The sequence below is a fragment of the Micromys minutus genome (assembly GCF_963924665.1).
Source record: "Micromys minutus genome assembly, chromosome: 6".
In the NCBI taxonomy this organism is placed as follows: Eukaryota; Metazoa; Chordata; class Mammalia; order Rodentia; family Muridae; genus Micromys; species Micromys minutus.
In genome coordinates this window covers 56,388,027-56,404,035 of record NC_137975.1, presented here as the reverse complement: position 1 = coordinate 56,404,035, position 16,009 = coordinate 56,388,027, and the positions used below count along the sequence as shown (strand labels likewise).

Genomic DNA, 16,009 nt, shown 5'->3' with positions numbered 1-16,009 from the left:
CATCTTGAAAATAAATAAAAAGCCTCCCTTTAAATCTCCATGACTTCTCAACGATTCCCCACACACATGTGCAGAATTATCTATGAGAGGCACATACAAAAATATTTACAGATGAACTGATATGGTGTCTAGGATTTGCTTTTAAGTAGCAAAAGCCAGGAAAAGTGGGTAGCGTATTGATTAAACAAAAGATTGGCTTTGAACAGATTCGTGGTTAACCTTGAGTAATGAACATGTGAGGTTTTGCATGTACTTAAATTTCCCACAGTAAAAAAAAAAAAAAAAAAAAAAGTTTTCAAAGCAGAATTAGAGCGGCATTCTGCCATTCATTATGAAAAAGGAAAGCTAAAAACCACAGCAAGAAACTGTGATGCAAACAGTTTCGTAGAGCATGCCAACTGAGGGTTGACAATTTGAAAACAGTTCATTGTCTCATTAAAAAACAATTTATCATGTGTTCACAGTGAGCACTCCAAGGTCTTCAAAACCAAACCTCAATAATAACAAATGGATTCTAATCTAGGAAACCACAATATTTGTATGACAAGCCACCTGGTGGGTGTTTCATGAGTCAGTTTACATATTAACCACCACAGCATATTAGGCCTGGAAATGAGCTTGCCTGGGTTAGTTCAACTCATAGAGTAAAGAGGAAGGAAAACCATCTACAAGTAAATGAGACAAAAAACCATAATACTGAGTCATGTAGGAACAACTCTTACAGCTACCAAGAAATACTTATCTAAGTTTTGTTTTTAAATATAGTCATTGATGTGTTCATTGCTTTTGCTTTTATCTAAAACTGTCATGAAATAGCTGCTTAAATGAGTCAAAAATTTAAGCCACTCTGGTGCTAAATTAAAAGAAAAACAATTTTGCTAAACCATTAGTTTTACTAAACCATGAAAACATCTGAGGAATTAATTCTATTAATATCTTCGTGAAGGGGAGTAATGAGGAAAGAGATGTCTATGTCAATATACACCAGAAGAATAAAGAGGGACGTGCAGAACCCATATTAACACAGCTGATGTAAGCAAGTGCTCTTACTCAGAGCCACACCATTTAGACAATGTGGACAATGAAACTGACAGGACAGAAAATAATACTTCACTGCTTGCAGGGTCTACACTGACAGGTCCTGTGGAAGATGAGGATCTCAGAGGCTTGATGTATAAGAGTCTCTGAGAGTTCAGGTTAAAATGAGATAAGAAAAGAGTCATCTTTATTATGACTCCTGTGCGCCAATCAAGTACTAGTCATAATTATTCATACACTTCTGAAGGAAGCCACAGTCAGTGTTAACTGAAATGAATTAGGAAAGGGACCTGCGATGCCTTCTTGGCTTAATTCCTTGTCCACACACAACCACACACACGCCCCGTTTACATTGCATGTGTCGCTCAATTGAGAAGCTGGAGAAAATAAGGACACTTATGACTCACAAGAAAAATAAAATCTGCTCCAGGCTTTGTGCTTAAAGTTTTCATGCAACGAGGGAAAACCCAAATAGCATCTGATCCAATTTACATCACTTTACATAATTCCATGATGATCGTCCGCCAAAGAAGTTCCAGACCACAGCTCTTCCGGGTATTTGCCACCCAAAAAGGCAAGGTGGGAAACACTCTAGGCAAACAGCTTCCCTCCTGGCTCTTAAAGATCACAAGGAGAGAGAGGCCCTAGGGCTTTCCTCAGCTAGTGTTCCTAATATTCCAAGTTCATCCCTTCTCATACAAAATCTCACTCATAGAGTTTTCCCAGCAAACAAAGAATGATACCACACCACACCACCAACTTTCAAATCATTGCTTTCAAGATGGGGAATAATCATCGTTGGCGTGTATCTGTACTGCCATGACTTGGGATCCTCCACATTCTGCTCAAATGTAAAATAAAAATGCCAGCAGCAGCCAAGTTACACAGTTCTGCTAAGGATAAGATTAGATAATTCGAACTGTGATAGGTAGGCAGAATTCTGGGCTTTGGGAAACTGGAGATATAGCTCAATTATCACAGTGTCCATTGCACGAGCATAGGGGCCTGACTTCATTAACTCCAAACCCACATTGAGAGAAAGGGGAAGGGAGGGAGGGAGGGAGGGAGGGGAGAGGAAAAAGGAAAGAAGGAAAAGGGGAAGGGAAGAGAAGGGAAGGGAGGGGAAGGGAGGGGAGGAGAGGGGAGGGAAGGGAAGGGAGGGGAAGGGAGGGGAAGGGAGGGGAGGGGAGGGGAGGGAGGGGAGGGGAGGGGAGGGGAGGGGAGAAGAGAAGAGAAGAGAAGAGAAGAGAAGAGAAGAGAAGAGAAGAGAAGAGAAGAGAAGAGAAGAGAAGAGAAGTTTGGCTTGATACTATGCACCTATAATCCCAGCAAGAATGCACACTATATGTATATCTTCTGCCTTTAATTGAGAACTATATTAAGAACATAAAATTCCTGATTGATTTTTCACTGCACCAGTCAATGATGAAGGGATAAAGGCACATAGTAACTGTCAAAAGACAGTAAGCACACGAAGTGTAAGAGGAAGGATTAGCTGGACAGAGTGACCCATGCCTGTGATCCCAGCACTCAGAAGGCTGAGGCAGGGGGATCACGAGATTTAGACATACTGGACTATTAAAATTCTCTTTTTCACAGTGTGGTTAAGCAATGGCTATGGACAGGTGAGTTTTTGTGTCCCACCTGGCAGCAACTCTTCCCATACAATCTCCTGGCGTCCTCGCCACACTGGAGAACTTGGCAAATCTACCCACACAACATAAGGCCATCTTCACACTTTCCCCTCACGCTTCATGAATAAACATTCCTTCATTCAGATAAGTTATATATATTAACTAACTCTGGTGATGGTGATTCCACTTTGAAATGGTAAATACAGTCATTCTGGAGAGCCTGTGGGCGTTTGCAATTCAAATTACAGAAATTTTAATAATGGTGAAAATAAAAATTAGTGGCAGGATCCTAAGGCACTGTAATTCCAGCACTCCTATTTCAGCAGCCGAAGGCACACATGCATTTTTGCCTGTTTAGAAGTCAGGGGCTTTTATTGTCCTGTATCTTCACAAATAGTCACCGGCAATCTCACACAGGAGCATCCCTCAAAGAACTCAATAGGCATCATTTGGAGCATCAGAGCACCAAAGCACGGGGGCCCCTGACATTACGAGGTAATGTTGCTACTTCTGAATACATAACAATGAAAACAGTCATTGGATTAAATGATTTCTGTACATTATCACCATAAACAATAATTATTTGGCAGCTGCCCTTTGCGAGCGTGGCGCACACTTATGAATAAATCAAGCCTTATTGATTTACTAAGCTGAAGCGCTTTCCATTTTGCTCTGCTAATAGGAGCTCTAATCCCTTGCTGCACTTAGTGAGGCTCTAATGTAGTACGTCTCGTAATACTTTTAATATGAAAGATTAGCGTTGGTTAGCCCCGGAGCAGGAATATACTCGCTGCGCTCTCAATGGCCAACTGGCCACTGAACTCAGTTGTCTGTACGCGTGTCCTTGTTAATGGAATTCTCCAACTACAGATGGGAATCGCACCATAATGACATGGACTGGGGAACATGGCTGTGCAGATTTTCCTTCCCCCTGACATTTACCATAGTTATGGAGACCTACATTAATTCCAAGATAGAGTTAAAACAGCGGGGCAGCAGGAAGACACTGTACTGCAGCTAGGTCTTTGTGCTCCATCAAACTGGCATCTAAACTAATAAAATCCAGATTTGGGGATGGAGCTTGATTGGCACATAGCTTGATTAGCATGTGCAACACCCTGGCTTTGATCACTAGACCCCATAAACCCCCTCTATCGAGAGATCAGCCAATCAAATTGCTCCTTTTTCAAGGACATGACTCCAAAGGCAAGATGGCAACTTCAGATAATCCAAAGATCTTGGACTTGGCCACTTCAGCCTGATGGGAGACCATTTATGCGTCCCCATCAAAGAGTAGGCAACAGCCCATGTACCCTAAGCTGTCAATGACTGATCATTCCCTGACCATCCAGTGGGAAACTGGACTGTCTTAGCTACCTAGAGATTGAAAAGAGGACTATAATTGTTGATTGATTAAGGGACATTTTACCCAAACAATCACAATCATGTTCTACCCACATGGTGTGTTTAGTTTCTAATCGTTAACTTGCCCCAACCTAAGAGAGTCTCCAGTGAGGAACTGTCTAGATCGGTTGGTCTTTGGTAAACTGACGTGATATTAACTGAGAGAGGAAGACCCAAGCCTGAACGCAGGACCCTGGATTGTGCCGGGGTATCAGAAGCAGGCGAAGATGCCTTAACTCTCGCAATGCTCTTGGGATGTGATGTTTCAAGCTCCTGCCTTGACTTCCCCATCATGATGGACTGTGGCTTGTGAGCCAAATAAACCCGTTCTTCTCTAAGGTGCTTTGGTTAGGATATTTCATCATAGTGACAGAAATAAATAAAACTAGAGTACAGGTCACTGTCCAACAGGGATACAAACACTTTTTTCCCCTTGCTTTTAGTAGATTCCTAGACTGACATGCACGAACCCTACTTCTAAAATAAACTCCACTATCTCGTGCATAAAATAGAGATAAGCAGTCACGAGTTCCTACTTTTCTCTTTTAATTGGAATCACAAACACAGGGAGGTTGGGCCAGTTAACTCCCGGAGAATACATTGCACCAGCCCTCATTTCAAAGATAGAACTGCTAGAGGAGGTTGGGGGGACTCACCTCCAGAACTAAGCTAAGGGCAGATGCTCATAAGAACTCCGATCTCTATCTGATGGTGGTGTCCCTTTCTTTGATTCCTGAGATTTGTAAGAAGTTGGGGCTGGAGTAATAGCTTGGTCAGCAAAGTTCTTGCTTTGCAAGCTCCACAACATAAGCCAGGTCTCCAGAAGCAGGGATGAGCGCATTAATTTGTAATCCCAGTACTGGTAAGGCAGAGGCAGATCCTCAGGGCTCCCTGGCCAGCCATCCTAGCCTAATTGGAGAGCTCAAAAACAATTAGAGACCCTGCCTGATTATCCCAACAACAAAAAAGACAGACCTCAGAAAAGAGAGACAAACTTGTCCTTCGGTCTTACACATACACACACATGCACTCAGGCACACACACACACACACACACACACACACACACACACACACATCACTATGGAGCCTCTCAGAAAGAAACATTAGTGTCACGGATTGCTATTTCCTATTTTTCAATGCCTTTTGAGCTCCACCACAACGAAGATAAAGATCATTCGGGCACAGTCGCAGTATTTATAACATTAACTCACTAAGAAAACCATACAACAAAAAATCCCCATTCACAACACAGATTCCCCATAGTCCCTGCAGAACAACCATTGCCTCTGGTTATGAAGCAATAATTATCCCTCCCCACAGAAATCAATAAAAGCTCTTGCCCCATGAACCTGCTATTTCGCGACTTTGTTCTCTGAACTAAAGATTCCCAAGTCATATTGATTACATAGTAAATTTTTTTAAAGTTCTTTACAAGACGGCCCTGAAGAAATCCTCATGCTAGCATCACTGCTGTTGTTTGAAAAGACTTCTCATCTTTCCATCACACTAATGCTCGCCCTTTTTCTAGGGTTTTCTCATTTTTCATTTTCATCTTGTCATTTTAAGGGTGTCTCTGTCTTGGTTAATAGCACAGAGTCTGCAGAATTACAAATTTAATAGTGTTTCTGAGACTTTGACAACCGCCATATTTTTCTTCCAAGTTAGGGGGGAAGCTGATGAATGGACTGTGTCTTATCTCTCCAGGGACAGCTGGGACCATCCCAAAGGCACCTCGGAGCTCTTAAGGTACTAACATCATCAGAAGTCCAGTACTCTGTACAAGGAGTCATAGTGGCATAGTGCCTGTTTTACAGTGCAAACCAGCAGGCTGGGAAGTTGGGTAAAATACCCCAGTGAGTAAAAGTGCCTGCTGCCAAAACAGACCCACCTAGGAGAGAACAAGCTGCTGTATGCTGACCTCTGACCTATGCACACAAATATACATGTGCACTTGCACACAGTCTCTCTCTCACACACAAACACAATCTTTAAATGTGAATCTTTAAACGTAGATTGATAGTGACATTGTTTGCACAACCTTGTAAATAAGATTAAAGTCATCAAACTTAGAGAGATGACTTCTATAATACATGAATTATGATTAAAATTATACGGGGTTCCAGCCAGAGCTCAGAAGTACAGCGTTTGCTTACTATTCTCAAAGTCCTTGCAACATTAACTCATTAATAAATTACATTGCATTAAACACCCTGGTACTATTGATGTGAGCACCACTATGGTCCCAACGGCCTTGTTTGTGAGCACAGATCAGTTCTGACCTCAGAGACCAGTGGGAGAAGAGGAGGAAGGAGGCAAGTTGATCCAGGCAGGACAGAAGAGAGGCAAAGATCTAAAAAGATGCCCTCACTCTTTTTCTTCTGAGACAATGAGGGGTCATGATGTCAGCTAAGGCCAAGGCAATGGATTCAACCCTGACAAATGTCACACAAAGGCAACTCCAGAGCTTAGGCCAATTTTACGACCCCCTTTTAGCAAGTCATCAATTGTTCATAACAAAGGGAGGAAATAAAAGCCACAGATCATTCTGCACAACCAGAAATATTATACCAGAGGCCTGTGGGAGGAGCAAAAGAGAGAAGAGAGGGGTGAGGAGAGGAAGAGAGGGGAGCAGGAGAAAGAGAGACAAAAAGAACAGGGAGAGGGAAAAGGAGTGAGAAGAGAGAGGAACAGATTGGGGAATTGGGGGGGGAAAGGAAATATATTACTCCAAAGTAAGAGCAGACAGCTAGGTAGGGAAACCATGGAATACCCTTGGGAGACTGTAGCAAAGATGACAGGACCACTGGTGCTGTAATCATACAATAAGATCAGAGTCAAATACTCTGTTGAACTCAGTCCTAACAGACCCTAAGAGCTTCTGCAGCACTTAAGGAATGGTGAATCTGCTAATACTTAATTGTTAAGATGCCTTGTGCCAAGAAAGAAGTTTGGGGCTTTCTCTGGTTTGGTCTCTCAAAGTGTTGGCATCATCTCTCCCTCATGAGGCACACGTGTACTTCCAGACATTGCCAGATGTCTAGAGGAGAGACCTCCCCCAAGAAGGAACCATTGTTTTGTAGCAACTAAACTAATCCCATGTCTGTGTGTGTGGACCACGTTTTAAGTAATGTCCTTTCTCATTGGTTTGGTTTTTCTCATTGTTGCATAACCCCAGTATCCCCACAGCAAGAAAGATCAAAAACTAAGTACAGGGCTAGGGATGTGGCTCAGCTGGTAGAGTATTTTCTGGGGCACGCCAGAAGCCCTGGGTTCAGTCTACAGCACTACATAGTACTGGGTGTGGTGGCAAATGTCTGAAGTCCTGGCACTGAGAAAGTAGAGGCAGGAAAAGAAGTTTGAAGATCGGTCTACACAGTAAGCAGAGGGGAAGAGAGAAGAAAGCAAACAAGCAAACTTAGAAAAGAAGGCTGTGTGGGAGGGCTAGAGAAGAGGCTCTGAGGTTAGAAGCGTGTGCTGCTCTAATAAAGGACCTAGGTTCAGTCCCCAGAACCAATGTTAGATGGCTCAGAACCCAGCCACCTGGACCTCCAGATCCAATGACCTCACGTACGCTCAGCTAGACACTGCGGCACATACATATACATAAATGAAAACAAATTAACTTAAAAAGAAAGAAGTCTGTCCAAAATGTCAATTCTCTAAAACGATGGAAAAGCAGCCTATCTAATAATCCCAAAAGAGGAAATTCTCTCCTCTTCCTCCTCTCCGGCACCCCCCCTCTATCCGGCTTATCTTCCCCTCCCACCATCCAAAGACAACCTTTGAACTGGCCTTTTTCTCCTGTTTGACCAAACTGACTTAAGATTAATACCATTTTTGATAAACAAAACTTTACCCACCACCCACCCCACAGCATCCTCTAGAGAATTAAGCCCCAGGCATTTTAAAGAACTAAGAAACCTATTCACTAAACCCACATGGGGCTTTATAAAAGGGTCCTTCTGCCCCATGCGTCCAGCATCAGGCAAAGAACAACCTCCTGGATATCCAAACCTCTGACATGCAAACTCACCTCTCGGGGGTCTCAACACCTTGTTGTTCTGAGTACACCACCCCACAGGGTGCAGCTCCGCTGTTATCACGTCACACCAGAAGTCAGCCCTTCGGTCCTTCCCATAGCCACAGTAACGCAGGAGCAGCAGCTGTCCACACGAGGCGATGATCGTGGCCACCCAGTAAGTGCCTGGATAGCTCTTATTGACCACCTCCAACTTCATTCCTGAATGGAAGTGACTCCGAATGCTGATCTCCACCTTGAGACACCAGAAAGACCGGAAAACCATCATCAGACTAGTCACGAGCCTCAAATTCTGAATGATTTAAGCACAGAACATGGTCAAACCTAATCTCTGCTGCTTTAAGAGAGTGTATACACACTAGAAGGAACAAGCTGTTTAACCTACATGTTTGAAGGACACGTGTGGTACTGCTCTGGCACCTGTCTCTTCCAAATAGTCTCCCCAGCTGAATTCATTTTCCTCATAGGTGGAATCTTCCTCTGTGGAAACAAAGCAAGACTATCAAAACTAAGATAATTCTCAAGACACAAGCTGACTCAGTGGCTTCAGAGGATACAGCTGCACTCTCTGAAGAACTTCAGCTTGCTGTTGAACAAAGATGGAGTTAAAAGGGGAAGGGGATCTGAGAGATAGCTCCTTTGGTAAAGTGTTTTCTGTCCAAGAATGAGGACATGATTTCAAATATCCAGAAAGTAAATAAAAAGTCATGATAGGTAGTGCCCAGGTGTGTGTGTGTGTGTGTGTGTGTGTGTGTGTGTGTGTGTGTGTGTGTGTGTGTGTTATCAATAAGAGAGTCTGCCAAAAAAAAAAAAAAATGGAGATTGATTGGTTAAGGAAGATACCATTGATGTGAGGCTTACAGAGACAATGAGAGAAAAAGAAACAGGGGACAAGAAGAAACAATGTTTTGATGCCTTATCAAAATTAAAAGCAGTATTTGTGCTTTAAATCAAATGAGTAAGAGTGGTCTTAAGGCTGACATCCATGGATTAGCCTAACACTAGCCATGATAGACATCACAGTGTGGGAAGAGTGGAAGAAATTAATGTAAAGGGACTCTTCCAGCCCAAAGCGTGGGCCAAGAGATATACAGACACCAAACTACTTACCCACCGAGGCTGGAAACTGGAAACTAACAGGATTTTATAAAACAGCGACTTCAGTGACACTTTAAGAAAAAGGCATTGGGCTGGAAAGAGATCTCAGTAGTTAAGAGTGTTTGCTGCTCTCCGGCAACTCACAGCCACCTGTAATTCCAGCTACAGGGGATCCACCACACTCTTATCACCCTCTTCTGGTTCCGCACTCACAGGCACACAGTAACAGGCAGATACACTTTTACACACACACACACAGAGAGAGAGAGAGAGAATTGTAAGCAGAATTGCACAAAAATCACTTGAGTGAACTGAGGTCTCTCTGCAAGTTCTTGACAGGACATACCAGCTGCCTGATGCCCCTAATATGATCACTGGCGACATGTCTACCCCATGCAAAGCCCTGCCCCCTGCCATCAAAGAGTTCTCAGAGCCTCTCACACCAACAGAAGCCTACAGATTGTGCTTCTCAAACCTCAAGCGAAAAGACCCAAACAACCAAATGGATACAATGTCTCTCAACGTAGTTAACTCTTCTTTGAAGCAGACAAAATAATTTAGCATACAAAGAGGTTTGCTGCCAAAGATAGAGGGAGACCAGAGTTCAATTCCTGGAATCTACAAGATGAAAGGAGAGAGAATCCCAAAAGCAGCTTTCTGATTTCTTAAAGTACGTTCATATAAGAAAAAAGAAGGAAGAAAGGAAGGAAGAAAGACAGACTGGGGGAGGGCACAAGTATTCTAAATTTACATAATTCTGCACACCTGAGATTTGAAAGACAACTGCCAAAACATTATATAACAAGAAGCACCAAATAATACACTTTAGACAAAGAATGCATAAACTTTAGGTTATAACTTCATACGATTAGAGCTAAGCAGCCTGTGGTCAACCTTCTAGACTGGGTTTACTAAAGAAGGACACTTCACCCTAAATGTGAATGGCACTACTCATGAGCTGGGGCCCTGGCCTGAGTAAAATGGAGAAAGGGGAAAAGAGAACCAGCACCCTCATCTCTCTGCTTCCAGACTGAGGGTACAATGTGACCAGACACCTCAAGTGCAAGTCACCATGACAGATCCAAAAATAAAACTTCCCTTCCTTGGGTTGTTTGTCTAGCAGCAAATGTAACTACTATGTCTGTGCACGTGACTTTAAGCCATCCATAAGACTGTGAAGGACACCCAGCAAAAAGTACAGCACACACACTTAAAAGGAACACGTCGAATGCCTTGTCTTACAGAAATGCTCAGAGGATGTTAATCTTCAACCCACTGGCCAAGAGGAAATGCCATCTTCAGGCATGACGTGGTATGTGCTCTCTGGTGGGCCAGAGGAATGAGGAATGGGGGACTTGCAGGATGAATGCCTACCCTTTCTCCTGCTGGTGGTTTTTCAATTAAGGGGGAAAAAAGTAATTGTCTTTTCTTAGACTCTACATCGTCTAGGAAATGAAGAGAAAATGGTATTTTATTTTATTTTATAATCAGAAAATGCTAATATTACCTTTTAAGACTTGTTCTCGCTAACTCACTGTTTAACCCAAACAAGGCTCAAATGTGTGATTCTCCTGGCTCAACATTCCAAGAAGCTGTGAAGGTATATTTTTGCACCACTAGGCTTAGCTAAAAAAAAAAAAAAAAAAAATCTAGTGGATGGTGGGTGATGACTTTAAATTTCGCCTTCTGCACTGCAGTTTTTTACAGCTGCTTCTTGAGCGTGTACCAATAAAGATGCTTAAAACCCAAACCCTGAGAGAACACAGCCATGACCTCCAACCTAAGTTAGGAAGATACAAGACTTGGAGCATCTAAGACATCGAAACAAACAAGACATTCTGGCCTACTACAGAAACACTTCATAAAAATAAGTCACATACCAGACCCAGAATGAGATTAAATAACACAAAAACTGTATGCCCAACCCTGGTAACTCTAGCCACGCTGTTAAACTATAAAGCTGTATACAAAACTTGGGTTTACCCATAATACAGCCTTTTAAAATCTGCCACATATTCCTTCTCCTCCGGACTGTGTGCCCAAACAGTTGATTCTCTAAAGGCACGTTCAATGAGCAATCAGTAAACACACAAGATGTTTATGAGGAGAGATCTCATAAAGCCAGAGAAAATATTTACAACTGATCCATAAACCTCTTAAACCCACAAACATTTTATCAAGGAAACTCTGACAACTCCTACATCATAAATGGTCAAATAGGAGGCATTTCCCATGATGTCATGAAAACCCACTATGAAAAGCAACTCTGAACACTTCACACCTTACAAAGGAAAGCAGGCGTGTTCATTAAACAACCGTTTCAGTTTTGTTTGGTTTTAACAGAAAGCTATCTGTGGGACCAGAATATTCCAGAATAAACATAAATAGAGTGTCTTATGAAAAGCTGGAGCACAAGTGATTTCGAGTAAAAATAAAATAAACAAGTGGTCCATACATCTTTTTTCTTCATAAAAGCTGGAGATCAGCTCACTTTACAATTTGAAGGGAACCTGGCTTTGCGCGGCTGGATGTTAAAGCCTGCCTGGAACTGTTATGGTAGAAATTCCAGAAACTGGCAGATTCCCCATGAACAAAGTCTTGTAGAAGACAATCTCTTACATGTTAGGTAATTTTTTTAAACGTGAAAAGAGGCTAAAAGGTGGCTTTAAATCATCCTTAGATACGGGTAGCTCCTCCCATCACAGGGAGAGGAAAATGGGGCACTTGTGAACAGCACTCCAAGTAACCCAGAAAGGAACTTCAGCTGCCAGTCCACGTGCATCTGAGCACACAACTGCAGCCTGAAGTCCAAAGCACAGGAGAGGAGAGGACAGGAGAAGAGAGGAGAGGGGAGGAGAGAGGAGAGGGGAGGAGAGAGGGGAGGGGAGGAGAGAGGGGAGGGGAGGAGAGGGGAGAGGAGGGGAGGAGCGGAGAGAGGGGAGGAGAGAGGGGAGGGGAGGAGAGAGGGGAGGGGAGGAGAGGGGAGGAGAGGAGAGGAGAGAAGAGGGGAGGGGAGGAGAGAGGGGAGGGGAGGAGAGAGGGGAGGGGAGGGGAGGAGAGAGGAGAGGGGAGGAGAGAGGGGAGGGGAGGAGAGGGGAGAGGAGAGGAGAGAGGGGAGGGGAGAGAAGAGGGGAGGGGAGGGGAAAGGAGAAGAGAGGAAAGGGGAGGAGAGAGGGGAGGGGAGAGGGGAGGGGAGAGGAGAGGAAGGGAGGAGAGGGGAGAGGAGAAGAGAGGAAAGGGGAGGAGAGAGGGGAGGGGAGAGGAGAGGAAGGAAGGAGAGGGGAGGAGAGAAGGGAGGGGAGAAGAGAGGAGGGGAGGAGAGGAGAGGAGAGAGGAGAAGAGAGGAGAGGGGAGGAGAGAGGGGAGGGGAGGGGAGAGGAGGGGAGGAGAGGAGAGGAGAGAGGAGAAGAGAGGAGAGGGGAGGAGAGAGGGGAGGGGAGGGGAGAGGAGGGGAGGAGAGGAGAGGAGAGAGGAGAAGAGAGGAGAGGGGAGGAGAGAGGAAAGGGGAGGAGAGGGGAGAGGATGGGAAGGGAGAGGAGGGGAGGAGAGGAGAGGAGAGAAGAGGGGAGGGGAGGAGAGGAGAGGAGAGAAGAGGGGAGAGGAGGGGAGGAGAGGAGAGGAGAGAAGAGGGGAGGGGAGGAGAGAGGGGAGGGGAGGAGAGGACAGGAGAAGAGAGGAGAGAGGGGAGGGGAGGAGAGGGGAGAGGAGGGGAGGAGAGGACAGGAGAAGAGAGGATAGGGGAGGAGAGAGGGGAGGGGAGGAGAGGGGAGAGGAGGGGAGGAGAGGACAGGAGAAGAGAGGAGAGGGGAGGAGAGAGGGGAGGGGAGGAGAGGGGAGAGGAGGGGAGGAGAGGAGAGGAGAGAAGAGGGGAGAGGAGGGGAAGAAGGAGTAAGAGGAAGAGAGAAAAAACTGGAATAGAAGGAAAAAGAAAAAAAGGGAGAGGGGGAAAGGAGGCGAGAGGGAGAGTAAGAGAGAGAGGGAGAGGGAGAAAAGGGAGAAGGAGAGAGGAAAGAGGGAGAGAAGAGAGGGAGGGAGAGGGAAAGAAGGAGGAAAGGGGGGAGAGGAGAGAAAGGAAGAGAGGAAGAGAGAGAAAAAAAGGGGGGGCAAATCAACGAAAGAACAATTAATCTGAGCCTTTAGCCTGGGGGATAAGGATCTCTCAGAAAGTATTTCTATTTCTCTGCAGAGGACCAAGGTGCAAGCTGTCCTTATAAATGTTCCTATAGCTGTACTTAAAGATGTTTCTGGCTCATCCTTTATGTGTAGAAAAACCAGGAGGAATTAATTGCCTGATTCTGAAGCAGACACTACATAAAGGCAGAGCTTTTACGGTACTAAGTAAGACAGTCACATTCTACAGTTTTACAGACCCTTATAGAAGGGAGAAATCTGATCCAGTAAGGTCATCAAGCAGTTTTTTACTCCATCTTTGACTAGTTTGACCAAAGCACAAAGATGAGGCCAGCAAGATGGCTCAGCATGTGAAGGTGCTCACTCCCAAGTGTGAAGAAAGCTTGATTCTCCTCCAACACCATGGCATACATCAATCATATCAGTAAACACACACACACACACACACACACAATTCATTATTTTAAAGTGGAGACAAACTTGGTAATTTCATTAGACAATGGTCAACTCTTCCTCTAAGTTAATGCACAACATTTTGTATGAATTCACTGTAACAAATATTAATGATTCATAGAGCTCTCTTGCCCTTATTTAATTTGCTGATATATAAATCATGCATTTCTATTTTTAGAAAAAAATAAAACCAAAGTATCCTTTTAAAATAAACCAGTGCATAATTATTTTTAAAGATGCACTTATAAATTCATTAAATATTAAAATCTAATTAAACACAATCTGGGGTTTTTTTTTTTTTTTTTTTTTTTTGCTTTGTTTTATCAAATTATATCAAACAGACTCACAGGACCTAAGTCTCTTTCACACTACGCTCGCTGCTTTGGAGAGTCTGCTGGTAATGGGACACCTCCAGGGGTGGCACAGAGCAATGGTACATTCCCTAAGCATGAGAGCCTGTGACATCTATCTGGACAGCACAGATGATGCTTACAGACATTTACCAGCAGAAGGCGCTGAGTGGTACTATGTCACCTCGCTGTAAGCTAAGCCACTCTGCCTTTCAGGTCAATATTAATACTGACCCAAAACCTTAGGAAATTGAAAACTGCCGTATCTGTGCTGTATCTTGTGGCTTAGGAGGAACAGCAAATGCCAGGAGACCTAGAAACATGTCCCCAGTGTATCCCAAACATCTCAAGAAGACATTGACCCAATAAGCAAATTCTCAGAAAAATCCAATATGCAGAATTTTACCTGTGTCAAGATTCTTATTCCCATTTTCTGGGTTGGTTGCTTCTTCCAGAGCAGAGGATGAGTTGTTCATGACTGGCAAATGTTTCTCCATGATGATGGCTATGCCTCCTACTCCCTTAATTCATTCCTCAGGGAGCTATATAAGGGTGACCAAAAACAAAAGATTAGAGCCCTTTAAACAGATTCATTAGAGCAACTCATGTAGCTCTCCTAAGGTTCCCTCACACCAACTCATAACATTTCAGAAGCAGGTAATGCAGGTACCAACTGGGAAATACCAGGGAGCAGAATGAACAGCACATCGCATCTCTATACGGCATCAACCAGGAAGGTCGTGGCACAGCCAAGCCAGTAACTTTTCCAGAGCTCACTAATGACGCTACCATGGACATGTTTTTCACCAACAAACACAGTCCCCAATGGTCCTCCATCAGCCAGGTAGCTAGACATTTCTCCTCTGAAGATGAGACATTGCAAACCTACCTCCGACTCAGCACCCCACGTACAGCCCTGAACCTGTAAGACATCATCCTGGATCACAAGTGAGTTGGGACTGAAAACAGTTCTGTAAGCCTAGGCACATTGCTTTGTGTATTTTCACATTAGAAATGGCTAAGACTTCCTCATCCTACAATAGCTCTTCCATTCCTCATTTTACATCCGTTATGTCTGGGGAGAGACATATATCAGGCAGGTGACACCCTAAGACAGCTTCCCTTCCCCTTATTTCGTTTGTGTATTTGCCCTCTGTTTTCCTCAAAGATTTTGTTGCAGCAATGAAAAGCTGACAGGGGAGCAGACTCAAGACAGGAAAGTGCAGGCAGCGTGTTATGGGTAAAACAGAAACAGAGAAATAAAGAAAACCTCTCCACAAAAACAAAATAAAAGACACACACACAAATATTTTGCTTAAGTTAGGGTTGTTACTTGTTACCCAGATGAGCCTCGAACTCTATGTAGCCAAGGCTAGTTTTGAACTCCTGAGCCTCTGGCTGCCACATATAAACATTAGGCTTACAGACAGGCATGTTGGCCACGCCCAGCTAATAACAAGATATGTTGAAAAGCAAATTATTTTATTAACAACAATGCTCTCACCTCCAGCCCGAAAAATAAGAGCTATTTTTAGAAGGAAGCATATTTCCTTTTCAGTGCGAGTGTGGCTGCGTGTGTGTGTGTGTGTGTGTGTGTGTGCGTGCGCGCACGCCCTCATCTGTGAATCCTCCATGAAGCTATATATACCCATCCTTTTTTGGCTCTTATTTTTAAATAAACTCTATAATTTCAAAACCAAAGTTAAAGATGTTTATTAAAATGTGGCAGAATTCTTCTTCCAAAGATAGATAAACAAAGTTCAGCAAACTTCACTTTTAAAGGGGAACTTCCTCCTGTTACTATGAACTATGGCAACAGGATTGGCTCCTGTGCTAGGGAATAAAGTGTGGGAATTTCAT

At 43.8% G+C, this 16,009-nt stretch overlaps 1 protein-coding gene across 1 annotated transcript in view; it reads right to left on the bottom strand.

The window, feature by feature from the left end:
* The window catches only part of SFMBT2 (Scm like with four mbt domains 2), a gene marked incomplete at both ends in the record, with an annotated part of 135,728 nt that extends 121,082 nt beyond the window's left edge, over nt 1-14,646 (bottom strand). The window contains 3 exons of the mRNA XM_080918490.1: nt 8,112-8,352; nt 8,503-8,597; nt 14,556-14,646. Coding sequence (XP_080774616.1) covers nt 8,112-8,352; nt 8,503-8,597; nt 14,556-14,646 — 427 coding nt within the window. The remainder of the gene's footprint in view (nt 1-8,111; nt 8,353-8,502; nt 8,598-14,555) is intronic.
* Nucleotides 14,647-16,009: the final 1,363 nt, after the last annotated feature.